The 23,566-nt window shown below is 35.6% G+C and overlaps 1 protein-coding gene across 50 annotated transcripts in view; it reads left to right on the top strand.

The window, feature by feature from the left end:
• The window catches only part of R3HDM1 (R3H domain containing 1), a 194,255-nt gene that overhangs the window by 96,621 nt on the left and 74,068 nt on the right, over window positions 1–23,566 (top strand). For 7 of the 50 annotated variants that reach the window (XM_055380798.2, XM_055380799.2, XM_055380836.2 and 4 more), the window contains 9 exons: window positions 4,017–4,076; window positions 4,160–4,300; window positions 8,209–8,317; window positions 8,407–8,502; window positions 10,942–10,979; window positions 11,060–11,113; window positions 11,220–11,446; window positions 13,860–14,114; window positions 17,710–17,858. In XM_055380798.2, the coding sequence (XP_055236773.1) occupies window positions 4,017–4,076; window positions 4,160–4,300; window positions 8,209–8,317; window positions 8,407–8,502; window positions 10,942–10,979; window positions 11,060–11,113; window positions 11,220–11,446; window positions 13,860–14,114; window positions 17,710–17,858 (1,129 nt within the window). Of the gene's footprint in view, window positions 1–4,016; window positions 4,077–4,159; window positions 4,301–8,208; window positions 8,318–8,406; window positions 8,503–10,941; window positions 10,980–11,059; window positions 11,114–11,219; window positions 11,447–13,859; window positions 14,115–17,709; window positions 17,859–22,265; window positions 22,368–23,566 lie in introns of all 50 variants that reach the window. The other 43 variants (XR_010129562.1, XM_019022125.4, XM_055380828.2 and 40 more) reach the window with 13 other exon arrangements.

Genomic DNA, 23,566 nt, shown 5'->3' on the forward strand with positions numbered 1-23,566 from the left:
TTAAGTAATTTGTTTTGCTCTAGGGAACATCACGTATTTGTTCTCTGAAATATCTTCTAAAAGTCATTTTTATTGGAGGTAATATTTAAGTCATTTTACTTCTTATCTGTTGCAGACATTTAACCAAGAGCATATGAAACGTTGGGTGGAGGGTGGTCAAACAGAAGCATTACTATGTTCTTCTTTTTTTATTTGCCACTGGTATAACATCGGTTCCCTCTTTCTCTAAAATTACTTCTGGAATAATGACTAGAACAATAGTAACTAAAAGATTGTTAACCCTTCATTTTAGCTTTTAGTTTATTAGCTTGTTTTTATTACTTCTTTAATAATTAACAGCATGTATCAGTTCATTTTAAAGGTTACATGATAGAAGTTTTAGTTTGTGCCTACTTTTAGATGGTTTTGGCTCACCTGCTAAAAGATCAGTATACCTTAAGAAAAGTAGTTTACCTGTTAGTTTGAGTCTCATATGTAGGGCCCCTATAAAGGATTAGTAACCTTTAACTTATGACCATTATAAAAATATCTAACCTCAATTACAGATTTGAAAATTTGAAAGCTTGGATAAGCTACAATGTGGAATAAAAGGCAGAAGGTATAAATCTTAAGACCTTAGGAAAGTTGTCATTCTTGTTTTTTTAACAAGTGCTACTAAAAGCAGGGTATCTTTTTTAAAATAAGTGACCCAGATAATCTAAAAATCCTCTACAATCTATAGATCTACGTCTTAAGGGGAGAGAAAGCCTAAATTTGTGTCAATTGCTAGTAAAATTGTTAGATTCTGTTATTTCATGCAGATAGTGGAAATTTCAGTGGCAGTGCATTTCACTGAAGAACGATTGAAATATTCTTATACCTGCTCTTTAGCTCAAACATAGAAGATCAATTTAAATGTACTGTTTTATGAACTCCAAATAAGTTGCCTCCTTTTTTGTTTGTTTGTTTGTTTGTTTTTGAGATGGAGTTTCACTCTTGTTGCCCAGGCTGGAGTGCAATGGCGCAATCTCGGCTCACAGCAACCTCCGCCTCCCGGGTTCAAGCGATTCTCCTACCTCAGCCTCCAAGTAGCTGGGATTACAGGCATGCGCCACCACGCCCGGCTATTTTTGTATTTTTAGTAGAGATGGGGGTTTCTCCATGTTGGTCAGGCTGCTCTTGAACTCCCTACCTCAGGTGACCTGCCCACCTCAACCTCCCAAAGTACTGGGATTACAGGCGTGAGCCACCGCACCCAGCTAGTTGCCTGCTTTTGATTCTCGTCTTTATATTTTTACAGTAAGGCAATATGTAAATTATAAAAGTTACTGAAAATACTTTCTCACAATAACCCCAAAAGCTTGGATGAGGCTGGGCACAGTGGCTCACGCCTGTAATCCCAGCACTTTAGGAGGCCGAGGCGGGTGGATCACCTTAGGTCGGGAGTTCAAGACCAGCCTGGACAATGTGGTGAAACCCTGTGACTACTAAAAATACAAAAATTTGCCAGGTGTGGTGGCACACACCTGTAACCCCAGCTACCGGGAAGCTGAGGCAGGAGAATCGCTTGAACCCGGGAGGCAGAGGTTGCAGGGAGCCGAGATTGTGCCACTGCACTCCAGCCTGGGGGACAGAGCGAGACTGTCTCAAAAACAAACAAACAAACAAACAAACAAAACTTGGGTGAAAGAGGGTCTTATAATTTAGTAAATAAATTATTTGTTGGGAAAACTTTAGGAAGTAAAAATTCTTCACCCTCCCCTAAAATTTAAGAAAAACAAAAAGAATACTAAAAGACCTTCTGGATGAAGTAATTTTATTAATTTATTCCATGCAAAATATTTTTGTTGAACCTTTCTGTATACAAATAGTTCAAATAACTATATATGACAATAAGTGTGATAAATGCTATTAAAGAAAAATATGAAAGAAACAATTCTAAGAAAGAATATAAGAATGTTTCAGCAAAGGGGAACAGCATGTTCAAAGTACCTGAGAAAGACAGGAGCTTGGCAAATACAGAAGTAAACCAGGATGATAACAGTTTTGTGAGTTCACGTCAGGAGATGAGGCTGGAGCTGGATGAAGACCAGCTCATGCCTGCCTTGTACATATGTTTAGTTCTAAGAACAGTAAGAAACCCATGACAGATTTAACAAAGGGAGTGATGTGTGATCACATATGTGTTCTTAAAAGATTGTTATGCATGTTTCATGTAGAATAGATTAGGGAAGATCAGGGAAGATACAGGGAGACAATATACTCCTGCTGTAGTAGTCAAGCCAGAAATCCTATTGCGTGGATCCAGGGTTGTGGCAGTAGAAAAATAGATCAAAAGTAGATAAAATTTGCAGTAGTAATTAACTGTATTGGAGCATTTGAAAAAGGATGATTAAAAAAAAAAAAAACCTTCGAGACCAGCCTGACCAACATGGACAAACCCCGACTCTACTAAAAATAGAAAATTAGTCTGGCGTGGTGGCGCATGCCTGTAGTCCCAGCTAATCGGGAGGCTGAGGCAGGAGAATTGCTTGAACCTGAGAGGCGGAGGTAGCAGTGAGCCGAGATTGTGCCATTGCACTCCAGCCTGGGCAACAAGAGCAAAACTCCGTCTCAACCAAAAAAAAAAAAAAAAAAAACTAAAATTCTCATGCTTCTACTATCATATACTGAGTAGAAGGTGGTGCCACTTACTGAGATGGGATATACTAAGGAGAAGCAGGTTTGGAAACAAAACTGAATATTGCTGTAAATTTTGTTAAAATGTAATTCTGTGTTCAGCTTTGGATTTGAAATCACCAGGTAGACATGTTTTTCTGTTGATTTTTTTTAAACAAATATAAAAATGTAAGTTAAATATTTAATGAATGATGGGGGGAAATGTTATTACTTAGTTTTATGAAACTTTTGCAGTATAGGAGGAGAATCAAATGCAGGTCTGATGTGTAGACTTTCAGGTGACCAAAGCAGGGGCTACCAGTTCTTCTATTGAAATTGAGAATAATCTGCATAGTGTTTATTTTAGGGAATCATTAACCTCTTGGCCTCGTTTTCTTGATCTGTAAACTTTGGAAGACAAAACTGAATGATTTGTAAAGCTGCTTTTAGCTTTTAAGTTTCTGTAAGTTACATTTTTTTTTCACATGTACTTGAAATTTCGAATTAGCACAGGAAAATTCTAGAGCCATGTTATGCATGTGTGAGCAGGGAGGTCCTTTGGGGAGCGATACCATTAATTTGTTGCAGCTAAGAGAACTAAATAAGACCCTAGTGATCTAAAGGAGCACATACAGGTACTCCCTAGAGTCCTTATTTATTTTATATGTTGGAGGTTTTTGGTTCACTTAGATTTTTATGGGAAAATTTAAAAATATATAATGGCAGTTTATAGAATGGGTTGAAATATCCTCTTCTTCTAAATTAGCGATATAATTAATACTTCTCTGCCATAGTCCCATCTACATACTAGTATTAGATTCCCATAGAAGTATTCCTGGTGTTACTGGCGTTGCATGTTCTTTAGAATACTGTTTCTATGGAGTTCAGCATGATAACAAAGTCCTGAGCCTAACTAAAGATGTCTGTTCTTCTGCTTCCTCTCCACTTTATTGAATGAGGAAATAAAAACTAAAATGCTTTTATTATCCACACATTCACAGAGCAAACTCTAATATAGTAATACTAAGCAGATCAAAATACATTTAAGTTCCTTCGTTATGTGTAAGCAAAAAAAAAAAATGCATTTACGAATAGCCACATGTTGATTATTGTTAAAGTTGGGTGATGGGTACATCAAAATTCATTACACTATTCTCTACATTAGTGTATGTGTGAAAACTTCTGTAATAAAAAGTTAAACTACAAAAATCATCTTTTGTTTTAAAACATTAATAAATATTCTAGCATCAAGATTGGGGTAATACTGAATGTATAGTTTTTAGGGGGTGAAATTTAGCTGTATAAATCATAGGCTGTTGACATTTGTGATTACTTCATTGCTAAGTTTTACATATAAGAGTCTTCATACTTTGTTTCAGGGACAGAATGATGCTGCTGAAATTGGAACAAGAAATTTTAGATTTCATTGGTAATAATGAGTAAGTCCTGACATTTAACAAGAAAAGAAATTGTCATCACCATTCTCCTTGACTTACTAAGTTGGTTTTTCTTGTGCTTCTAGGTCTCCACGTAAAAAGTTCCCCCCAATGACATCTTACCATAGGATGCTATTACACAGAGTAGCCGCTTACTTTGGATTAGACCACAATGTTGATCAGAGTGGGAAGTCTGTCATAGTAAACAAAACTAGCAATACAAGAATGTAAGTGTCAAGAGATGTAACTATATATTATATATCTAAATAATAATACTTTATCTTTCTATATTACCTTTCATCTGAGGTTTTCCACATGTTTGAACAGTCTGATTAAGTTTCATGATAACCTTATGTGATAGGACTGAAAAACACATTTAGTTTACTGGGAACAAAATGCAACAGCCTGGACTCAAATATGGCATATGAATGAGGACTGGGGCATATGGTAAAAAAATAAAAATCCAGAGGACATAGTATCAGTGATGTTTGACAACCACTCTTAGGGATTTTTAAAATTAATTTAGACAGCTATAGCCAGCCTTAGTCAAATTAAAAAAAAAAAAAAAAAAAAAACACAAGAGAGAGCAGACTTTGTCCGTGACACCCTCACATTTAGTTAATCTTCTGTCAGTTTACCGTTCTTTCCAAAAGCCTCTGAATTTACTCCTTTTCTCTCACAATTCTTAAGAAAGTGGGACTGTTGGTTAATGCAATATCATTAGTGCTGTCTTCTTCCTGGGCTATGTATGATTCTCCGGAGGAGCTTTTTGTTTTAAGAATTGATTGCTTTATAGTATTACGGAAGTAGATCATCATTGCTGTTACTTGGGAACAGAAGACCCAATGCAGAGGCACCCAAGTTATAAAACATACACAGCACATCCGTTACATCTTCTGCCTATTTATAAGGCTAATCCTAAAACAACTAGCTGAGTTCAGCTGAAATTTATATTTTGATGGTGATTTGCCTATCAAAAGGAATTTCAGTTTGATATGAGGCAGCAACAAGTCTGTGGTAATGAATAGCAGTCAACTTCAGATGGCATAAATAATCCTTTTTGGTCCATTATTTTTCTTTCTTTCCTGAAGCCAGATTTCTCCCAGGTTCTTATCTATGAATGATTTAATTTGCATGGTTATATTTAATTCATCTATGCCTTTTCTGATTTATGGTCTTTTGTCCTTATAGCTGCCATATCACTTGCTGGAACTATTGGTTTTCTCCCATTTTAAATAGTCTTTTTGTAAACTAAGTAAATACTTTAGTATTTTTAAATGATCGTTCCTATAATTAAAAGTAAATTAGTGAAAATAGATGTGTTTAGAAAGGGATCTTTTCTTCTTATAGGGATTAAATGTTACCAAAATGTGAGTCTGATTTAGTTTTCATTAAAATTTAAATTTTCATATCCCTTCGTCTTTAATATTCTTTTCAGTTAGTCTTTTTCCAGTCAGTTATATCATGACTAAAGTAGGATAGTAACCATTAAGCTATGAGCTGAGCTAGAGGTGAATAGAACTGTTAATTCATTTAACCAGTACCTCTCAACATTACTCAGAGCTGCTGGATACACAAGCACATATACATTAGCAGGCATTTTGACTAACATTTTGACTGGTGACTCTCTAAGGTTTTCAATACAGTGTAACCTCAGTTATTTGAATTATATGAATGATGTCAAAAAGCTTTAGAGCTGTCTTTATCAAGATAATCAAAAGCTAGGCTCAGCAGAGATGCTTATAATATACTTAAAGAAGTATGGGTCAATAATATAATTATAATCAGACAGTTCAGATCATTGAAGTTACACTGTACTTTTTATATATATATATATCTTCTGGGATATGAAGAAGGTTGTAAATCAGAAAACCTTAGAGATCTGCTCCATATTGAATAAAAACAAACTTACCTTTTCCTCATAGGGAGATTACCCGCTCCAGCCTTGAATCAGTGGTGTTATGGATGTCAACAACCCAGTGTCCACTGGGGTGTCTCAATGGAGCGGGAAGTTGGCGATTACAGGGCAGTAAATTCAGGCATCTGTAAAAGAATGAGGTAAGACAGTCTTAAGGTTAGCTGAAATGCCTGCCAGTGCTGTTGGTGTGGGAATCCAGCTGCTCTTAGAAAAGTTGCCAGGCCCTTGGTTAAACCTTATAGTTCACTTTGGAATAGCAGTCTCTCATTCAAATATAAACTCCATGAATAAGAAAATGTGACTTTGAACAGTTACAAAGATAGATGACATAAGTCAATGGGGCAATCATGTGACAAAAATAACATACTGCCATGGTCAGAACTAAATAAAAATCTTTCAAACCCTTGAAGAAAATACTCTTTTTCTTATTATTTTGGTCACAAAGCTGTTTTTCGTCTTCTTATTTTTCTTTTACTTCTTACATATATTTATGTACAAATCTGTTCTCTATTTCACCCATCTAAGTATTTTACAATAGAAATTTCATTAACTTGCTTAGATAATTCTCACTTTTAATCTCCTTTTGCATAATTTGACAGGAGGCTTTTACGTACTTTATTAGAAATTCATAGGTTAAAATAAATGTTCAAAAGTATTACTTCGGTTCTAGGGCCAGGCGCAATGTCTCACGCCTGTAATCCCAGCACTTTGGGAGACTGAGGCAGGTGGATCACTTGAGGTCGGGAGTGTGCAACCAGCCTGGCCAACATGATGAAACCCCATCTCTACTAAAAATAACAAAAAAAATTAGCTGGGCATGGTGGCACCCTCCTGTAATTCCACCTACTCAGAAGGCTGAGACAGGAGAATCGCTTGAACACAGGCGGCAGAGGTTGCAGTGAGCCAAGATCGTGCCATGGCACTCCAGCCTGGGTGACAGAGTGAGACTCTGTCTCTAAAAAATGTTTTTAAAAAGAAGTGTTACTTAGGTTCTAGATATAAGGAAGTTTGCTGAAAATACCATTACTCAGATTTATTTGGATTAGAAATTTACTTAGGTTATTCACATATATCATTTGACTATATAATAGATATTTGAACTATAAAAACTACCTAGGAGTTCAATGAGATTTTCTCTAAAGCTATTTAATATTTTGTTATATTTCATATTTCAAAAGAATAATTCCAGTTTTATAATAGAATGATAGTCACAGGAGTATTGATTGAATTAATTTGTTGAAGCTGAGAATGTATTTTGGGAGGTGAAATTTTATATAATTGTAATTTTCCAAGGGCCACAACCTTGTGTTTGTCCTCTAGATCACAGTGGAACTTGCAACATTTCTGTGGAAGAAAGATGAGTCCACTATAAAATATATTGCTAAGATTTCATAATCGTTACTTTAGGTCACAACTTTGACCTCTATAAAAGAACATCTCTTTTCTAACCTGTTCCAGTTAATGTTAAGCAAACCTGTGCCCTACTGTAATTTAAAATTAATGGATGCACTTTGAAGTAGTCTGTAAGTTTTTAGCTAATTGAATGACAAAATATTTTATTACTTTCAGGTATAACACCAATCTAGGTACCATAGGAGTAGCATAAGATACGGTACTGCACTTTCCTTGTCCCAGCATTTTTTCGTAGGTTTAGACGAGGCAGTACAGGCTTTGGGTCTAACTGACCTGGGCTCCAACTATGGCTTAATCATATGCCTGCCTTTGACCTTGCATATTTGCTTAAGCCATTTGAACCTCGGTTTGTTCAATAATATTTATATCAGTAACTAACTTCTGAGTGTTTACTGTTTTATGTGTTATTGACATTTTCATTTCATCTTCAGAACAACCCTAAGAAGTAGGTACACTATATAATTCCCATTTTACAAATAAAGAAACCGGGAAAGAGAAAGGTTAAGTAACTTGTGCAAGTCATAAAGCAGCTAAAGTGCTAAAGCTCAACCTTTGAATCCAAGTGGACTGACTCCAGAGCCAACATTGTATTTGATATGGCCTCTCAACCATAACATGGAATAGTTAGTATTTTCTCATGAGATTGTTGTGAGGACTAAATGAGATTGCATAAGTATCTATGGATGGCACTAAAAAGTGGTAACTTTTATTTTATTTCTTTTCATAAAATGTTATGTTTAACTTCTTTGCTAATATTGTTCATTATCTTTTCCTGTTCCTTTGTTTTTGTTTTTGTTTTTTAAGACCTGATCAGAAATTTAATGAACATATTAAGGATGATAAAGGTGAAGACTTTCAGAAACGTTATATCCTCAAGAGAGATAACTCTAGCTTTGACAAAGATGATAACCAGGTAATCTAGAACAATTGTAGCATTTGTATAGGTGCAAGACATACTGTACCAGTAGTTCATTTGCCTAAAAATTATCCTCTTTTCTGTAGATGAGAATACGTTTGAAAGATGACAGAAGAAGCAAATCTATAGAAGAAAGAGAAGAAGAGTACCAGAGAGCCAGAGACCGAATATTTTCCCAAGATGTATGTACTAACTTATTTAGGTCTTCATGTTAGAGTATATTCTAATTACGTTGTAGGGTCTCAGTCTCCCTTTTATCTATTGATCACATTTATTTTTAATCACATTTGTTGCACATAAGGTCATCTTTTAGAAATATTGAGATCAGTTTTGCTTGTGTTATTAATTTAATAGTTTATAAAATACTACATTGCAGTAGTTATATAAAATTTTACAAAAGTTGGAAGCAGATAGACTACAGGAGTCATTAAAAGAATGTTCTCCAGTCTATATAGTTTGTGTGATTTTTTTTCCCCAGACTTCTGACAGACTTGAGATTTTTATTAATAGAACATTGCTCCACTGTCTACAAAATCATATACTCTAGATGCTACTTGTTAGTTGACTTTCTTTGACAAATAATTTATTTCTTCTTTTGAAATAAAGCTAATTGATTTTGTAGGTTAATATCTGTTTTCTACTTCATAAGTGATTATATAAGATAGGCTTTCTAAATGGCTAATTATTTTATGCATATATGCCAGAAGAGAATCAATTTGTTTTTTGTCAACATCTACTAAGCATCTGTCCTGCAATATGTGTTAATCAGCTACAGATAGAAATTTCCTCTGTGTTAAAAAAAAAAAAAAAGAAGAAGATTAAATAACACTAAAATCCAGATTGTAAGTGAAGAACTTATTCATTCAACAAATTTTATTGAGCACCTGTAGTAAGTGCTATCCTAGGCACTGGAGAACATATTCATGGACAGTTAAAATAATTTATCCCCAAAACAACCCTATATGGTAGATACTATCATTGTTTTTATTTTGCAGATAAGGAACCTGAGATTCCAGGAGGCTAAAATAGAGATCACACAGCTAGAAAATGGCAGAGTTGGGATTTCAACCCAGGTCTGCTGAACTCCAAGCCTATACTAAATGTCCTTCTCTCTAGTTTATAAGATAGATGAGGTATCTGCCCTTGATGTAAATAGGCAAGTAATGACAACAGGGTATGTGGTTTATATAGAGACATGAAGGTGTAATAGATGACACAGCAGATAAGCACGAAAACCAGAACTGGGGAAGGGATGGGAGAGTTAGCTTCCAAGAAGTAACCTTACAGGAGTGAAGAGTTCCAAGTAGAGAGTCAGTATGTACAGAGGCCCAGAGGTAAGGGAGAACTTGACACACATTAGGAATTAAAAGATTTAAGAGGAGGCCAGGCACAGTGACTCACACCTGTAATCCCACCACTATGGGAGCACTGAGGTGGGTGGATCACTTGAGCTCAGGAGTTCAAGACCAGCCTGAGCAACATGGCAAAACCCCATCTCTACAAAAAATTAGCCAGGCATGATGGTGCACGTCTGTAGTCCCAGCTACTCAGGAGGCTGAAACAGGAGGATCTCCTGAACTCAGGAAGTACAGGTTGCAGTGACCCAAGATGGCACTACTGCACTCCAGCCTGGGTGACAGAGTGACTCTGTCTCAAAAGATTCAGAGTAGCCAGATTCTAGCCTGAGTGATATAGGAAGTGAGGAAAGTTTAGGTTGGAAAAATAATCAGAAATGAGATGACTTGGTCCTGAAGGTTTAAGATGATTGGACTTCTGGGGTTTTTGGTGGTGTTTTTTTTGTTTCGTTTTTTACTTTTGGCTTTTTTCTTTTTTGGTCAGCAGACTTTTTCTGTAAAGGTCAGATAATAGCTGTTTTAGGCATTGTGAGCCACATAGTCTTCATTGCAGATACTCAAATCCGACTTTTTGCTACTCAAACGTGACAGCAGCCACAGACAATACATAAGTGAATGGTCATGGCTGTGTTCCAGTAAAACTTTATTTGCAGAAACAGGTATCTCGCTATAGTTTGCTGACACTGGTGCTAAAACATCTGGGAGCCATTCAAGTGGGAAGAGTCAAGTTGACATCTTAGAGAGATTGCTCCTGTTATATAAAATGGGCAAAAAATGGTAACTGGAAAACTAGTTAGAAGACTGTTGTAATCATACAAACAAAAATGGTCATTCCTAACCCAGATTAACAGTGCTGAAGGACTTTAAGCACCATTAAGGCATAGCTACTTGTTCACTGCTCTAGCCACAGATAAAGCACAGGTGATCAAATATTTGTTAAGTGAATGAAGTGGAATATGTATCCTATATATACCTTGAATATATAATGAAAATGGGTTCACTTATTTGGAAGATAATATTTGAATTTCAAATTAATTTGAGCCACAAAATAAATAGCTTCAAGATATATATATTATATATTTGTTAAAAGTAAGCATAGGATCTCCAAACCAGAAAAAAAATTCCATTATTATTTATTTGTGTACCCTTATCACCATTTTTAACTTACATTATTACACATGATTTTTGTTGTCATCATTGGTTTACAGATGGCATTATGTTATATTTGACAAAAGCTCAACTTTTTGTATCTATTCTTTTTTCTAGTCCCTGTGTTCCCAAGAGAATTACATTATTGACAAAAGGTGAGGGAATTTTTAACATCTGTTTTGGTAATTGTCTGACTGATGCTAATAAAAATTAAAATGTCCTATTAAAATGCCAGCAGACTCCAAGACGAGGATGCCAGTAGTACCCAGCAGAGGCGCCAGATATTTAGGTATTGGAAGCATGTTTTCAATACAGTATTGAAAAATTAAAGCATTTTTTTCTTTACTTTTTGTTCCCCTGCATTAGATTTTCAAGGTTTTATTTCTAAATTACAGAGTTAATAAAGATGCTTCAGGGAGATCTACAAATAGCCATCAAAGCAGCACTGAGAATGAGTTGAAGTACTCGGAACCACGACCCTGGAGCAGCACAGATTCAGACAGCTCTCTTCGAAACCTGAAACCTGCTGTAACCAAAGCCAGCAGCTTCAGTGGAATCTCAGTCCTGACAAGAGGTGATAGTTCTGGAAGCAGCAAAAGCATAGGCAGGCTTTCAAAAACAGGTATAAATATCTACACAAAACTGTGCAGTCAAGTCATTAGTTTTCCTAATGTTGTCTTAGGTCCTTATTTATCAGATGGCTTCTAATTATCCTAAAATATAAAATCACTATCAATAGTACCTTGACCACCTCCAGAGCACTTAAGGAGTAATATGTTTCTTGACATGAGGATTCACTCTCTGTCCTGGACACAGATTTACAACCATCAATTACCATAAAAATTCTTCTCTATTGTGACATAAACTTAATTAGGTAGGTTCAATGAAACATTATCTCTTGATTGAATGCCCATAGGTAATTGGAAATTCTTTATTACTTATTCGTAGTTGGTAGAAGGCATGGTTTCTCACCTAGGATTATTTAACACTGATTGCATTTTCAGCTAATACTATCAATTATTGATTGCATTTTTTATGATAAAGTCCTTCATTTTCCATCAAAAAAATTAAATTGCTGAGGAGATTTTGAGGAATTTAAAAAACAAAAACAAGTAACTTACAAATGACTGAAAATTTCAATAATCTCCTCATTCTACTACCTGCTTCCTTGGAGTTCATTGGTTCATAACATTTCTTCTTTCCATTTCCTCTAACTGGCTTCAGTACTAAAGAAGCTCATGTGTTTTTAGGATCCTTGAAGATCTTTATTTTTATCCCAAAATAAGCATGAAAGTCAAAAATGGGTGTTTCCCTGTCCGGGCGCAGTGGCTCACGCCTGTAATCCCAACACTTTGGGATGCCGAGGCAGGCAGATCACCTGAGGTCAGGAGTTCAAGACCACCCTGGCCAACATGGCAAAACCCCATCTCTACTAAAAATATTTAAAAATCAGCTGGGCGTAATAGCACGTGTCTGTAGTCCCAGCTGTTTGGGAGGCTGAGGCAGGAGAATCGCTTGAACCCAGGAGGCAGAGGCTGTAGTGAGCCGAGATCGTACCACTGCACTCCAGCCTGGGTAACAGAGTGAGACTCCGTCTCAAAAAAAAAAAAAAGTAAAAGAAATGACTTTCTCCCTAACCTATTTGGGTGAGCCTAAACATAAGGTATTGTACATGTAAGAATTGAAGGACATATTTGAACTGAAGGGCTGTAATCAGTGCTTTAAATTATTAAGGCTTATGAATTGCAGTTGTCATCTTTTTAATGTATAATGTGGTTGTATTAAAAATATCTTAGTATCTATGTTAGGATTTTGCTAAAAATAGGTAAATTTTATCAGTATGAGAAGTCTACTTGTGTACCAAATATGCATTATTTGGAAAATGGCCACTTGGTCATCATAACAGAAAAAGCTATTTATGTATCATAAGAAAATTATGTAGACACACTGCCAAATTAAAACATTTTAAGAATGTGTACTATATGTATTCTGTATTCTCTTCAGAGATGAAAAGAAATATTAATTGGCCCTTTTAATAGGCAAAAAATTATTTTTGTTTTTAATTCTTAGGGTAAATTGATACAGTTTTTATGAAGAGTTATTTTGGCATAACTTAAAATAGAAGCTGTCCTTCAGAAGGCAATCTGTATAGTGTATCATAGTTGTTTCATTCATTAAAGATTAATTATCCATCCCAGAGTCAGTTCTCTTATTCAAAACCTAATTAACTATATACATAAGATGCAAATCATTTTCTTTCTTTGTCTCGTTGGCCACCTTTTTTAGCCATTATGCTAAAAATCAGTGACATTTTCAGTCCCTGTATAATAGAAAATGGAATAAATTGCAGGGATGAAGGCATTTAAAAATCAGTTATCAAATTAGTTCAGTAAGAAATAAATTTTAAGTTAACACCAGTATAAGTACTTGGAATATTTTTCATGGTATCTCTGTCCCTTGATTAGATAAAATATTCAAAGTTGATTTTACATTTTGGGAAAATGCTATGCTAGTAAAATGAGAAATTAAGATTCTGCAATTAAATTTGACAGTTGTTTGTCTTAATACAGAATTTATCATTTATTTCTTACACTGAATCTTTCTGTGTTCTTATAGATAAGGGGTTTCTGGTATTAAAGATTTTGGGCATTTTGCTGTACTAAATTCTTTTTCCTGGGGGAAAATTATCTATATATTCCTAGGTGTTAATCTAAAAGGTAAAATGTACATAACTTTGTCCTTTTGGGAATGTGGGTAATGTGCTTTTTGTGGCTGTCTGTGGCTGGTGTTGTTATAAACGTGCTTAAGTTGCATGCTTTGGCAGTGATTTCTCTGACAACTTACGTAATCAGTTTGCTGTATTAAACTTGTTCATTATGGGGAGGGTAAGCAAACGTGGACAGTAAATTAAAAAGAGCCAATGCTTTTATGTAGTAACTGCATGTTATGCAATGTAAATTTTATTGTTGTTTTAAAAACCTGTGTTTTTTATATGAGGTTTAAAAAATCCATATTTTTCATTACTCCTCTTCTAGGTTCTGAGTCTTCTGGTAGTGTAGGGTCATCTACAGGCTCTCTTTCTCACATCCAGCAGCCTCTTCCAGGTACAGCTCTCAGCCAGTCTTCTCATGGCGCACCTGTCGTCTATCCAACTGTCAGCACTCATAGTTCTCTTTCCTTTGATGGTGGCCTAAATGGGCAAGTCGCATCTCCTAGCACTAGCTTCTTTTTGCTTCCCTTGGAAGCGGCAGGCATACCACCTGGCAGTATTCTGATCAACCCACAAACAGGTTGGTATCCGGAAAAAGGTGTTTCAGGAATTATCTGAAAATTTAAGGATACTTATTAAATGTATTTTCTGAATATGTGTAGTCAGCTTTTTATTATTCATGAATAATTAGCATTTTCCAAGAACTTTATAACAAAAACACTTAATGCTAGGGAAGTTTCAAAGACATTTATATCAGAAAGCATTTTTTCCCCTTGTACATCTGTGATACCATCTATGCCAAATACTAGCCCAATTATAATTTTTAAAAAAGTTTATTTCCTGGAAATGAGACAACTACCTACGAAAGAGCTTTGTTTGATATAACAATTTTTTTTAACCAACATTGATTTTTTTGGATGATACAACAATTTTATACTTGGGAAAATCGGATACATTTTATGAAAAAGGACTGTATAAGCAGCTTTTTTTCATTATATAATGGAGGGGGGAAAATAATTATCTTTCAGAATGTGTTGATTTTCTACTGAGGAAAAGGTAAAGGACATCTTATTGGTAGTAAAAAAAAAATTGGGGGGAGTCATGTATTAATATTGACAATACATATTCTTTGCAATTAGCTAATAGTAATTTACATTTTGGAGCATTTACTTTTACCATATGCTCTGTTAGGTGCTTTAAATATGTTATAACCTTGTTAGGTAGGTGAAATCCTCATTTACAGATAAAGAAACTGAACCTCAGAGAGGTGAAGAAACTGCAGTTATAGTACATTTCACTATGTAAATTGGTAAAAATGATTTATATAGAAAAAATGATCTTTTAAAAGATCACAAGAAGTCTTGATCTCTTCAAGATAGCATAGCCCAGTCATTTGGCAAGGTAATGAAAACTCTCCTTGATCTTTTGATAACTTTAAATCTCATAGATTTAGCTGATGTGGTCTCATCATAATGGCAGTAGTTTACAGGCAGATACGGGTGGGAGTATAAGGTCTCTAAGTGTTCCTGGCCCTTTCCTTTCATTTGTAGTAGAAAAATCATGGCTTGGGACTCATTACTTTCAGGTTTTATTCACATCTCTTTTTAAGACAAAGTATGCAAACATTTCTTTCTCTTATAAGTATTAAATTAGCATAAATAACTGATTTTTCAGAAATTCAATTTTTGCTTAGTAATTACCTTCTTATTCTTCAGGTTATTATGTTACTAACATTCCTGTTTTTATCCAGCAAGATGTAAGATGATTTAATATTTTACTTTTTCCTATTATTTTTCATTCAAAACATATTAATATGGTTTTGGTAACATGAAAGATTCATTTGCTTAGGAAGGGATAGAGTGAGAAACTGATTGGTCTGAAATTGAATTGTACTATTAATTTAAATGAATCAAAAAGTGATCTCTGGTTTTTGACAACAGTATTACAATACATTTAACTTTTTTAAGACGACCCTTAAATTACATTTGACCGCCTTCACCCGAATCTGCTCCACCAATTTTTTCTCCAAATTATTTAGCAGTCAACAAATACCCAGGACAACTTGTTTTTAGTTATCTATAACTGTCACACAAATTATCAGTATACTAATTGATTAAAATAATTTTACTTTAGAGGACTTTTTCTGCTTGATAGCTATAGACTAGTATAGTCTTCTCTCCCAAATATTATGTTTTTATGTCATAAGTTTCCTCAAAAAAAAAGTGGAAAGGGATTTACTATGGAAGAACAGATGTTTTTAAGACAATTTAAGAAACTGTTTTTCAGTCAAATTTTTCTGTTTCTGTGTATTTTTCTCACTCGTAATCATTGAACAGTTACTTTTTATGTAGTCCCTTCTTGTTTCTTTTTTTAACAATCCAATTTTAGTAAAGAAAAATACTAATCTTTTAATCTACTTATTGAAAAAATGTCTGGAAGACAGTATCTGAAATGTTAATGATATGATTATAGGGAATTCCACAACAGCAAAGACATGGAATCAACCTAAATGCCCATCAGTGATACACTGGATAAAGAAAATGTGGTACATATACACCATTAAATACTATGAAGCCATAAAAAAGAATAAGATCATGTCCTTCACAGGAACACAGATGGAATTGGAGACCATTATCCTTAGCAAACTAACGCAGGAACAGAAAACCAAATATCACACGTTCTCACTTGTAAGTGGGAGCTAAATGCTGAGAACATGTGAACACATAAGAGGGAGACAATATACACTGGGGCTTATTGGAAGGTGGAGGGTGGGAGGAAGGAGAGGATCAGGAAAAATAATGGGTGACAAAATAATTTGTATAATAAACCACCATAACACAAGTTTACCTGTATAACAAGCCTGCACATGTGCCCCTGAACTTAAAAGTGAAATCACACACACACAGAGATTATGGTGAATTTATTTTCTTTTTTGTCTCTATTTGTTATTTTCTTAAAACAAATGTTACTTTTTGTAATAAGAAAAAGTTGTTTAGAATGTACATGTAGAGAAGCCAGGTGCAGTGGCTCACACCTGTAATCCCAGCACTTTAGGAGACCAAGGCGGGTGGATCACTTGAGGTCAGGAGTTCGAGACCAGCCTGGCCAACATGGTGAAACCCCATCTCTACTAAAAATATAAAAATTAGCCGGGCGTGGTGGCAGGTGCCTATAATCCCAGCCAGTCTGGAGGCTGAGGCAGGAGAATTGCTTGAACCCGGGGGAGGCTGAGGTTGCAGTGAGGTGAGATCGCACCACTGCACTCCAGCCTGGGCCGGGCAACAGAGTGAGACTGTCTCAAAAAAACAGAAAAGAGGTTGTAAAATAAGGACAGTACCGTCAAGTTTACAATTTGAAACATGAGCTATTAATTATTTTAGTTTTTCATCCAGTTCTAATTTTATTAGTGAAATATATGTAATGTGGCCTAAACATTAGATATTTCGTACCTCCTAATAAAAACTAATGAATAACTTTCCAATATCCTGAAATCAAGCATTTTCTCTTTGAACTGAAATATAGCCTTATAGGACCCCAATCCTGTAACTGAATTTCTTAGGCTAAATGTGTTTCGCAATTCAGAGTTTTTCAGGAAACACTACATATTATGAAATAAGGCTAGGATTACTTTGGGAGGTCGAGGCGGACGGATCACCTGAGGTCAGGAGTTCAAGACCAGCCTGGCCAACGTAGGGAAACCCCATCTCTACGAAAAATACAAATATTAGCCATGTGTGGTGTCACATGCCTGTAATCCCAGCTACTTGGGAGGCTGAGGCAGGAGAATCATTTGAACCCAGGAGACAGAGGTTGCACTGAGGTGAGATTGTGCCACTGTACTCCAGCCTGGGCAACAGAGTGAGACTCCGTCTAAGAAAATAATAATAATTAATTAATTAATTAAATTAAGCTCACTAGCGGTCTGGGCCAGTACCCCATAATAAGAAATGCAGTAAAACATTTGAATATTTAAGTGAGGGAAATAAAGACTATTAATAGCCTCATGTCAGAGCAGGCATTTCCCAACCTAAGGAAATCTTTCTGTTTTCAAATATTAGGGTTTTTTTTTATTGTGGTTAAAGGATTTTGGACATGCTTTGTAAATTGTTAGTAAAAGGACCTATTTTCCACCTGTATTCTAAGTTATTTTTTTTCTCTCTTTTTAAATTTTTCAGGTCAGCCCTTCATAAATCCAGATGGGAGTCCAGTTGTGTATAATCCTCCTATGACTCAACAACCAGTTAGATCCCAAGTGCCTGGACCTCCACAGCCACCTCTGCCAGCCCCACCTCAACAACCAGCAGCTAATCACATTTTCTCACAGGTGCACATATCCATGATTACATAATGCTAAGTTGACTTGCCTTTACATATTTGGGACTAAATTCGCTAATTATAATTGAGATAGCCTAAGTATCTCTTAGAACTTTAATATTCTGCCACCAGTGATATTCCACTCACTACTCATAGGAAAAGAGAGATAACTTCAAAGGTTTTTCCCCTGATAAATACTGAAAATATGTTGGAAAGAAGGGAATTGTTTTAATCATATGAGCCTGTCTGGTGAGTATTTTATCCCTATTTCACAACAGCAAGAAATGGACAACAGGAGAAATAAAAACAAAACTGTGATTGTTCATTGGCCCAATGAGCAAAGTGAGTTGTTTTAAGATTCCACAGATTAAGCAGTTAGAAGAAACTGAGATAGGCTGCTCAGGTTCTACAAGGTACTCTTCATCCATTCTACCTACCCTATGAAAGACAAAGCAGTTCTGAGTTAGAATTCCCAAAAGTACTCTCAGTAATATTTTGAGTTTGTAAAAATGTTTAGAATTTACACATTCATTTTCACATTCAGTCTTTTTCCCCTACAGATGTATTATCCATCTTTGGGGAACTTGACTATACCAGTATGAACTCTTATTTTTATTCTAACTTTTTTTTTTTTTTGAGATGGAGTCTTGCTCTGTCACCCAGGCTGGAGTGCAGTGAAGTGATCTTGGCTCACTGCAAGCTCCACCTCCTGGGTTCACACCATTCTCCTGCCTCAGCCTCCTGAGTAGCTGGGACTACAGGCGGCCGCCACCACGCCCGGCAAATTTTTTGTATTTTTAGTAGAGACTGGGTTTCACCATGTTAGTCAGGATGGTCTCTATCTCCTGACCTCATGATCCGCCCACCTCGGCCTCCCAAAGTGCTGGGATTACAGGCATGAGCCACCGCACCCGGCCTATTCTAACTTGTAAAGATTGTTTAACATATCAAAGTTTCTGTAGTTAGTTATACCTCTTTTTCCCTGCGAGACTCAGTATTCCATTGGTGAAAACATGCAGAGTGATTTTGTATGAAAGAAGTATGATGGGCCTGGCGCGTTGGCTCACACCTGTAATCCCAGCACTTTAGGAGGCCGAGGCAGGCAGATCACCTGAGGTCAGGAGTTTGAGCCCAGCCTGGCCCAAATGGTGAAACCCCTGTCTCTACTAAAAATACAAAAATTAGTCGGGTGTGGTGGTATGCACCTATAGTCTCAGCTACTCAGGAGGCTGAGGCAGGAGAATCACTTGAACCCGGGAGGTTGCAGTGAGCCGAGATCAGGCCACTGCACTCCAGCCTGGGTAACAGAGTGAGACTCCGTCTCAAAAAAAAAAAAAAATTAAATAAATAAGTGAGTATCCCTTAAAAAAAAAAAAAGAAGAAGAAGAAGTATGATGATAAACTTGAACTGGAGAAATTTCATTAATTTTGCTCACAAATGATATCATTTGTATTGCAGGGTTGAAGAGCATACAAGTTTAATTACATTATTTAATGGTGTGAAAGTCATAAAAAATAATTGTACTTCTGGCAATTAAGACTCCTAATACTGGGCAAGGCAGTTTTTTAAAAAGAAGAACTTACAAGTTATGGATTTACTTCTAAGACCATAGAAATCAGTTAATGTATGTAGAAGAGATTGCCTAAAACTATTTCCACAGACTCCCATATTCCCTTCCCAATCCCATTTGGTTACATACAATGAGCTTGCATAAAACTTCTTCCCTGGCTTTCTCTGCCTTGGCTTCAGTCAGCTTGGTCCCAAAGAGTTTCCTCTTTATTATGCTGTCATGTAGTTGTCTTTGCAGTGCCATGTATTTTACCAGGAGCTTTAAAACACTAATTTTCATTTGGTTTCATTTTTATTTAAATTTCAGTGGAAATAATGTTAATCTGGCAACTTTTAAAAACTCTGGGATTTATCTGTGATTATATATTTCAGATTATTATCTCTTAGAACTTTGTCTGATTTAGTGATAAGAGACAGTTCTAAATGAAGATGTAGGCCACCTAGTTGAGAAACAGGTGCTTTAATGAGCTATAATTGGAATTCTTGGGATATTCATCAAATTTCATAACTTATTTTTCTAGCATTGCTCCAGGTTCAGGTAATGCATCATCAGATCCAGAAACAGAGACTCAAAAGTGATTCTCAATGAATACCTTTTGCACAATCTGAAATAATTTATCAATGAGATTGCAAATAACCAAACAAAATAATGCTATGATTTCCAAAGCCTTCAGAAGGGCTACTTTTCTTAGACCTAACGTAAAACCAATTACTTTAGGTGGATGTTGTTTTGCAGCCAGTTGCAATTCAAGTAGGAAAAGGATGTGCTAAGGCTCTTTCTTCCCTAAATGGTGTCAGAATTTCACTTTCATCAATCAATCTTCTAGCCCACAGTTTTTTTCATTACTCTCTGAAATTCGGGAAGACATTAATTCATACCCTTGGTGCTCATAGTACTTTCCTTAATCCCCCAGCTGACTAAAACTTTTGTTTCATCTGACACATAGGAGATCAAGTCATCTGAAAGTTATGTCTTAATGGTTATCTGACTTAATAACACATCAAGTAGCTTGTTATTGAGAGTTCTAAAGCTATGGCACCTCATGTAGTATAATATGTACTATCATCTGTTAGGAAGCTCACTTATTTCTAGCCATGAGTTTTGTGAGGAACCAGAGGCTACTTTATAGATCTTTCAGCTTTTACTGAAAGATTTTTTTAATGCTTTAATTATAGATTTTTTTTTTGCTTTCTTTTAAGCTTATCTAAGCTTTTGTTTTTTAGAAACCGTTGTGTTGATTTTGTGGTAAAAGTGCAACTCAAATCATTATTATCTATCTATGATGTCATAGACAAACAATGTCTATCTTAGTTGACATAGAAGTTCTCTATTTAAATTATTGCCTGAACAATCTTAATTCCATTAGTTTATCTAACATTTTTAAAGTATTGTCTCTGAAGACAATATGCAGAGATATTGTTCAGAAGGAGATGCATGAATATACATTTTAACTAAGAGTTTTCATCAAGTAAGATTCCCTGGGTTCCTCATCTACTTGCTTATGTGGCTGTCTACAAGTCACTTAATTTACCTTAGTCTAACTGCCTTCTGTAAAGTGGGTTGCTATAGTCTTTAAGCCAATATGTATATTACCGTTTTTGTAATAAACAGTATAAATATGAGAAAATTAAACAGATGCAATTTTAGTTTGTGGATGACCAGCTGTATTCCCAAGATCGAAAAGTGATTACAACTTTAAAAAAAAAAAAAAAAAAAACCTGTGTTTGAGTGCCCCTGGGAAACATAAAACCCTTTTTTTCCTGAAACTCAGGAGTATTTCATTAATGGCCAGAGATTTTAAGTAACTAGTTTCTCAGCTCCTAATATGTACTATCTTAATAGAAATGTGTTTAATTACAAAGAAAGCGTTTATCTTCCTTATATAAAAGAGGTGTTTGTGTGTGTGTGCATGTGTCTGTATGTATATATGTGTTTGTTGTTCCTTAGGCTATTATTCTTAATAGTTCCCACCATATATATATATTTGGGTTTTTTTGTTTGTTTGTTTGTTTTGTTTTGTTTTGTTTTAAGACGGAGTCTCCCTCTCGCGCCCAGGCTGGAGTGCAGTGGCGCGATCTCGGCTCACTGCAAGCTCCGCCTCCTGGATTCACGCCATTCTCCTGTCTCAGCCTCCCGAGTAGCTGGGCTACAGGCGCCCGCCACCATGCCCGGCTAATTTTTTGTATTTTTTAGTAGAGACGGGGTTTCACCATGTTAGCCAGGATGGTCTCAATCTCCTGACCTTGTGATCCGCCCGCCTCGGCCTCCCAAAGTGCTGGGATATATTTTTTTACCCAGAGCATTTTTCTTATAAAATTGCTAAAAGTTAGGGGCTTTGGTCCCAAAAGACTGCTTAATTTCACCTTATCAGTAGGGTAATTGGAATAGTTATTGTGTAAGTTATTACTGTCTGATAGTAAGAATGAAGTTTTTCATTTATAATTTAGTGTTATACTGCAAAATAGGGCAGCCCTTTCATAAAACCAGGAAATAATGAGAAGCAGTTTTGCTTTTACTGACTTAACCCGGGGGTCTTGGTTAAATAATAGGATTCAAAATGCCTAAATCACCTGTTCCCGTTAATCTATAATAAAGAAATATTTTATTGCAAAAAATTATTCTCCTAATTATGTAATAAATTCAGGCGTACATGTTTTTGAAAGTTTTACTGTATTAGAGTTGCTTCACTTTGTATTGTTTTTGTTGTTTCCTATGTTGTTATATTTTAAATGACTTTATAAATGTAGTTAAAGCTATTGCCAAAAAAGTGTAAATTTCCGTTTTATGCAATTCTTCTAACGTTTTATTCTGACATTAACATTGTTTGCCAACCTGTTATTCTTTAGCCTGTTCGTCCTCTGCAGTCCTCTTCACAGCCTGTTCAGTACTCTACAGCCCCTTACCCATCCCCGCTCCTGCCAGTCTCACCCACCCAGCAATACTCCGTGGTACTATATCTCTATTCACCTCCTGCGTTGTTTCTGTGGGTGGATGTGTGATGAATGCTCAAGAGTGTCATTAATGTAATATGATCTTTTGTGATTTTTTTGAGTCAGGTTTACATATGTATCTAAACAAAGTATTTCTAATTCATACTAGAAATAATTTATTCCATAAAATATTGGTTATAGTGGCTTATTGTGGTGATTGTTTAACCTTTTCCTGCTTTTTCATAACGAAAGAATTTTCAGGTTGATTATTCTAGTCCTAAGATGTTTTAGCAACTTTCTCATTGAGGCCATTGCAGGATCTGTGCTGCCCTGGGATGGCAGCTTTCATCTGGGTTTAGGCATTCTATTTTCTCCCCAACACTGTAGCTCCAGTAGACCCAGTACCAGTTCTTAGGGTGAGTTGTAGCTTACAGCTACAGAGGACTTCTAAGTATATTTTCTAAGAAGATTTCTGGATATTTAATCTGTGACTGTAAAGTAACGATACTTTCTTCAATCCAAAGTATGCCCCAATTTTTATTGGAATAAGAAAATGACTTTTTTCCAAGGTGACTCTGAGAGTGGTATACAATTATGGTACTTCTGTTAACAATATTTGATCATATAACATTGAAATTACAGTTCATAGGACATTTTTTTTTCCTTTTGACACCATTCACTGAATTAGGCTAATAGTGTTAGAGTGTCAGAGTGACAGTTTGGGAAGAGAAAAACCATATATTTTCAATCATTAAATCAGGCATCTCCTTTCAGTCCTTTATCTTCTCCATAGCCTTAATTTACTTTGGAAAATCCAGCAGATCTAGAAACTGCAGACATGTCAACTTTGATATGATGACTCAATTGCCACAATTTTGTAAGTCATTTTTTTCAGTGTTGACCTTTTAACAAAATGTGGTATATTTTATTGCCAGTCTGTGGTTTCTTGGGAACAGGGAGCATTTTAACCCTATATAATCATTTCAGTGATATTTTTCTGGAACAATAAGAGCTGGTCCTTATCCTGTTGAATTAGAGAAATGTTTGTCAGATAGCACATAAATCATAAACCCTTGTCTTGGTAGGGCACCATTTAGTAAAAGCATAGGAAACTGTCATTTGAATTACATTTGTCAAATTATCTGACTTCCAAAACAGACTGAAAAACACAAGGGAAGAGTGGAATGTATGGCCAAATTATTTTTGAAAGATTAGAG

Source organism: Gorilla gorilla, chromosome 11, assembly GCF_029281585.2.
Source record: "Gorilla gorilla gorilla isolate KB3781 chromosome 11, NHGRI_mGorGor1-v2.1_pri, whole genome shotgun sequence".
In the NCBI taxonomy this organism is placed as follows: Eukaryota; Metazoa; Chordata; class Mammalia; order Primates; family Hominidae; genus Gorilla; species Gorilla gorilla.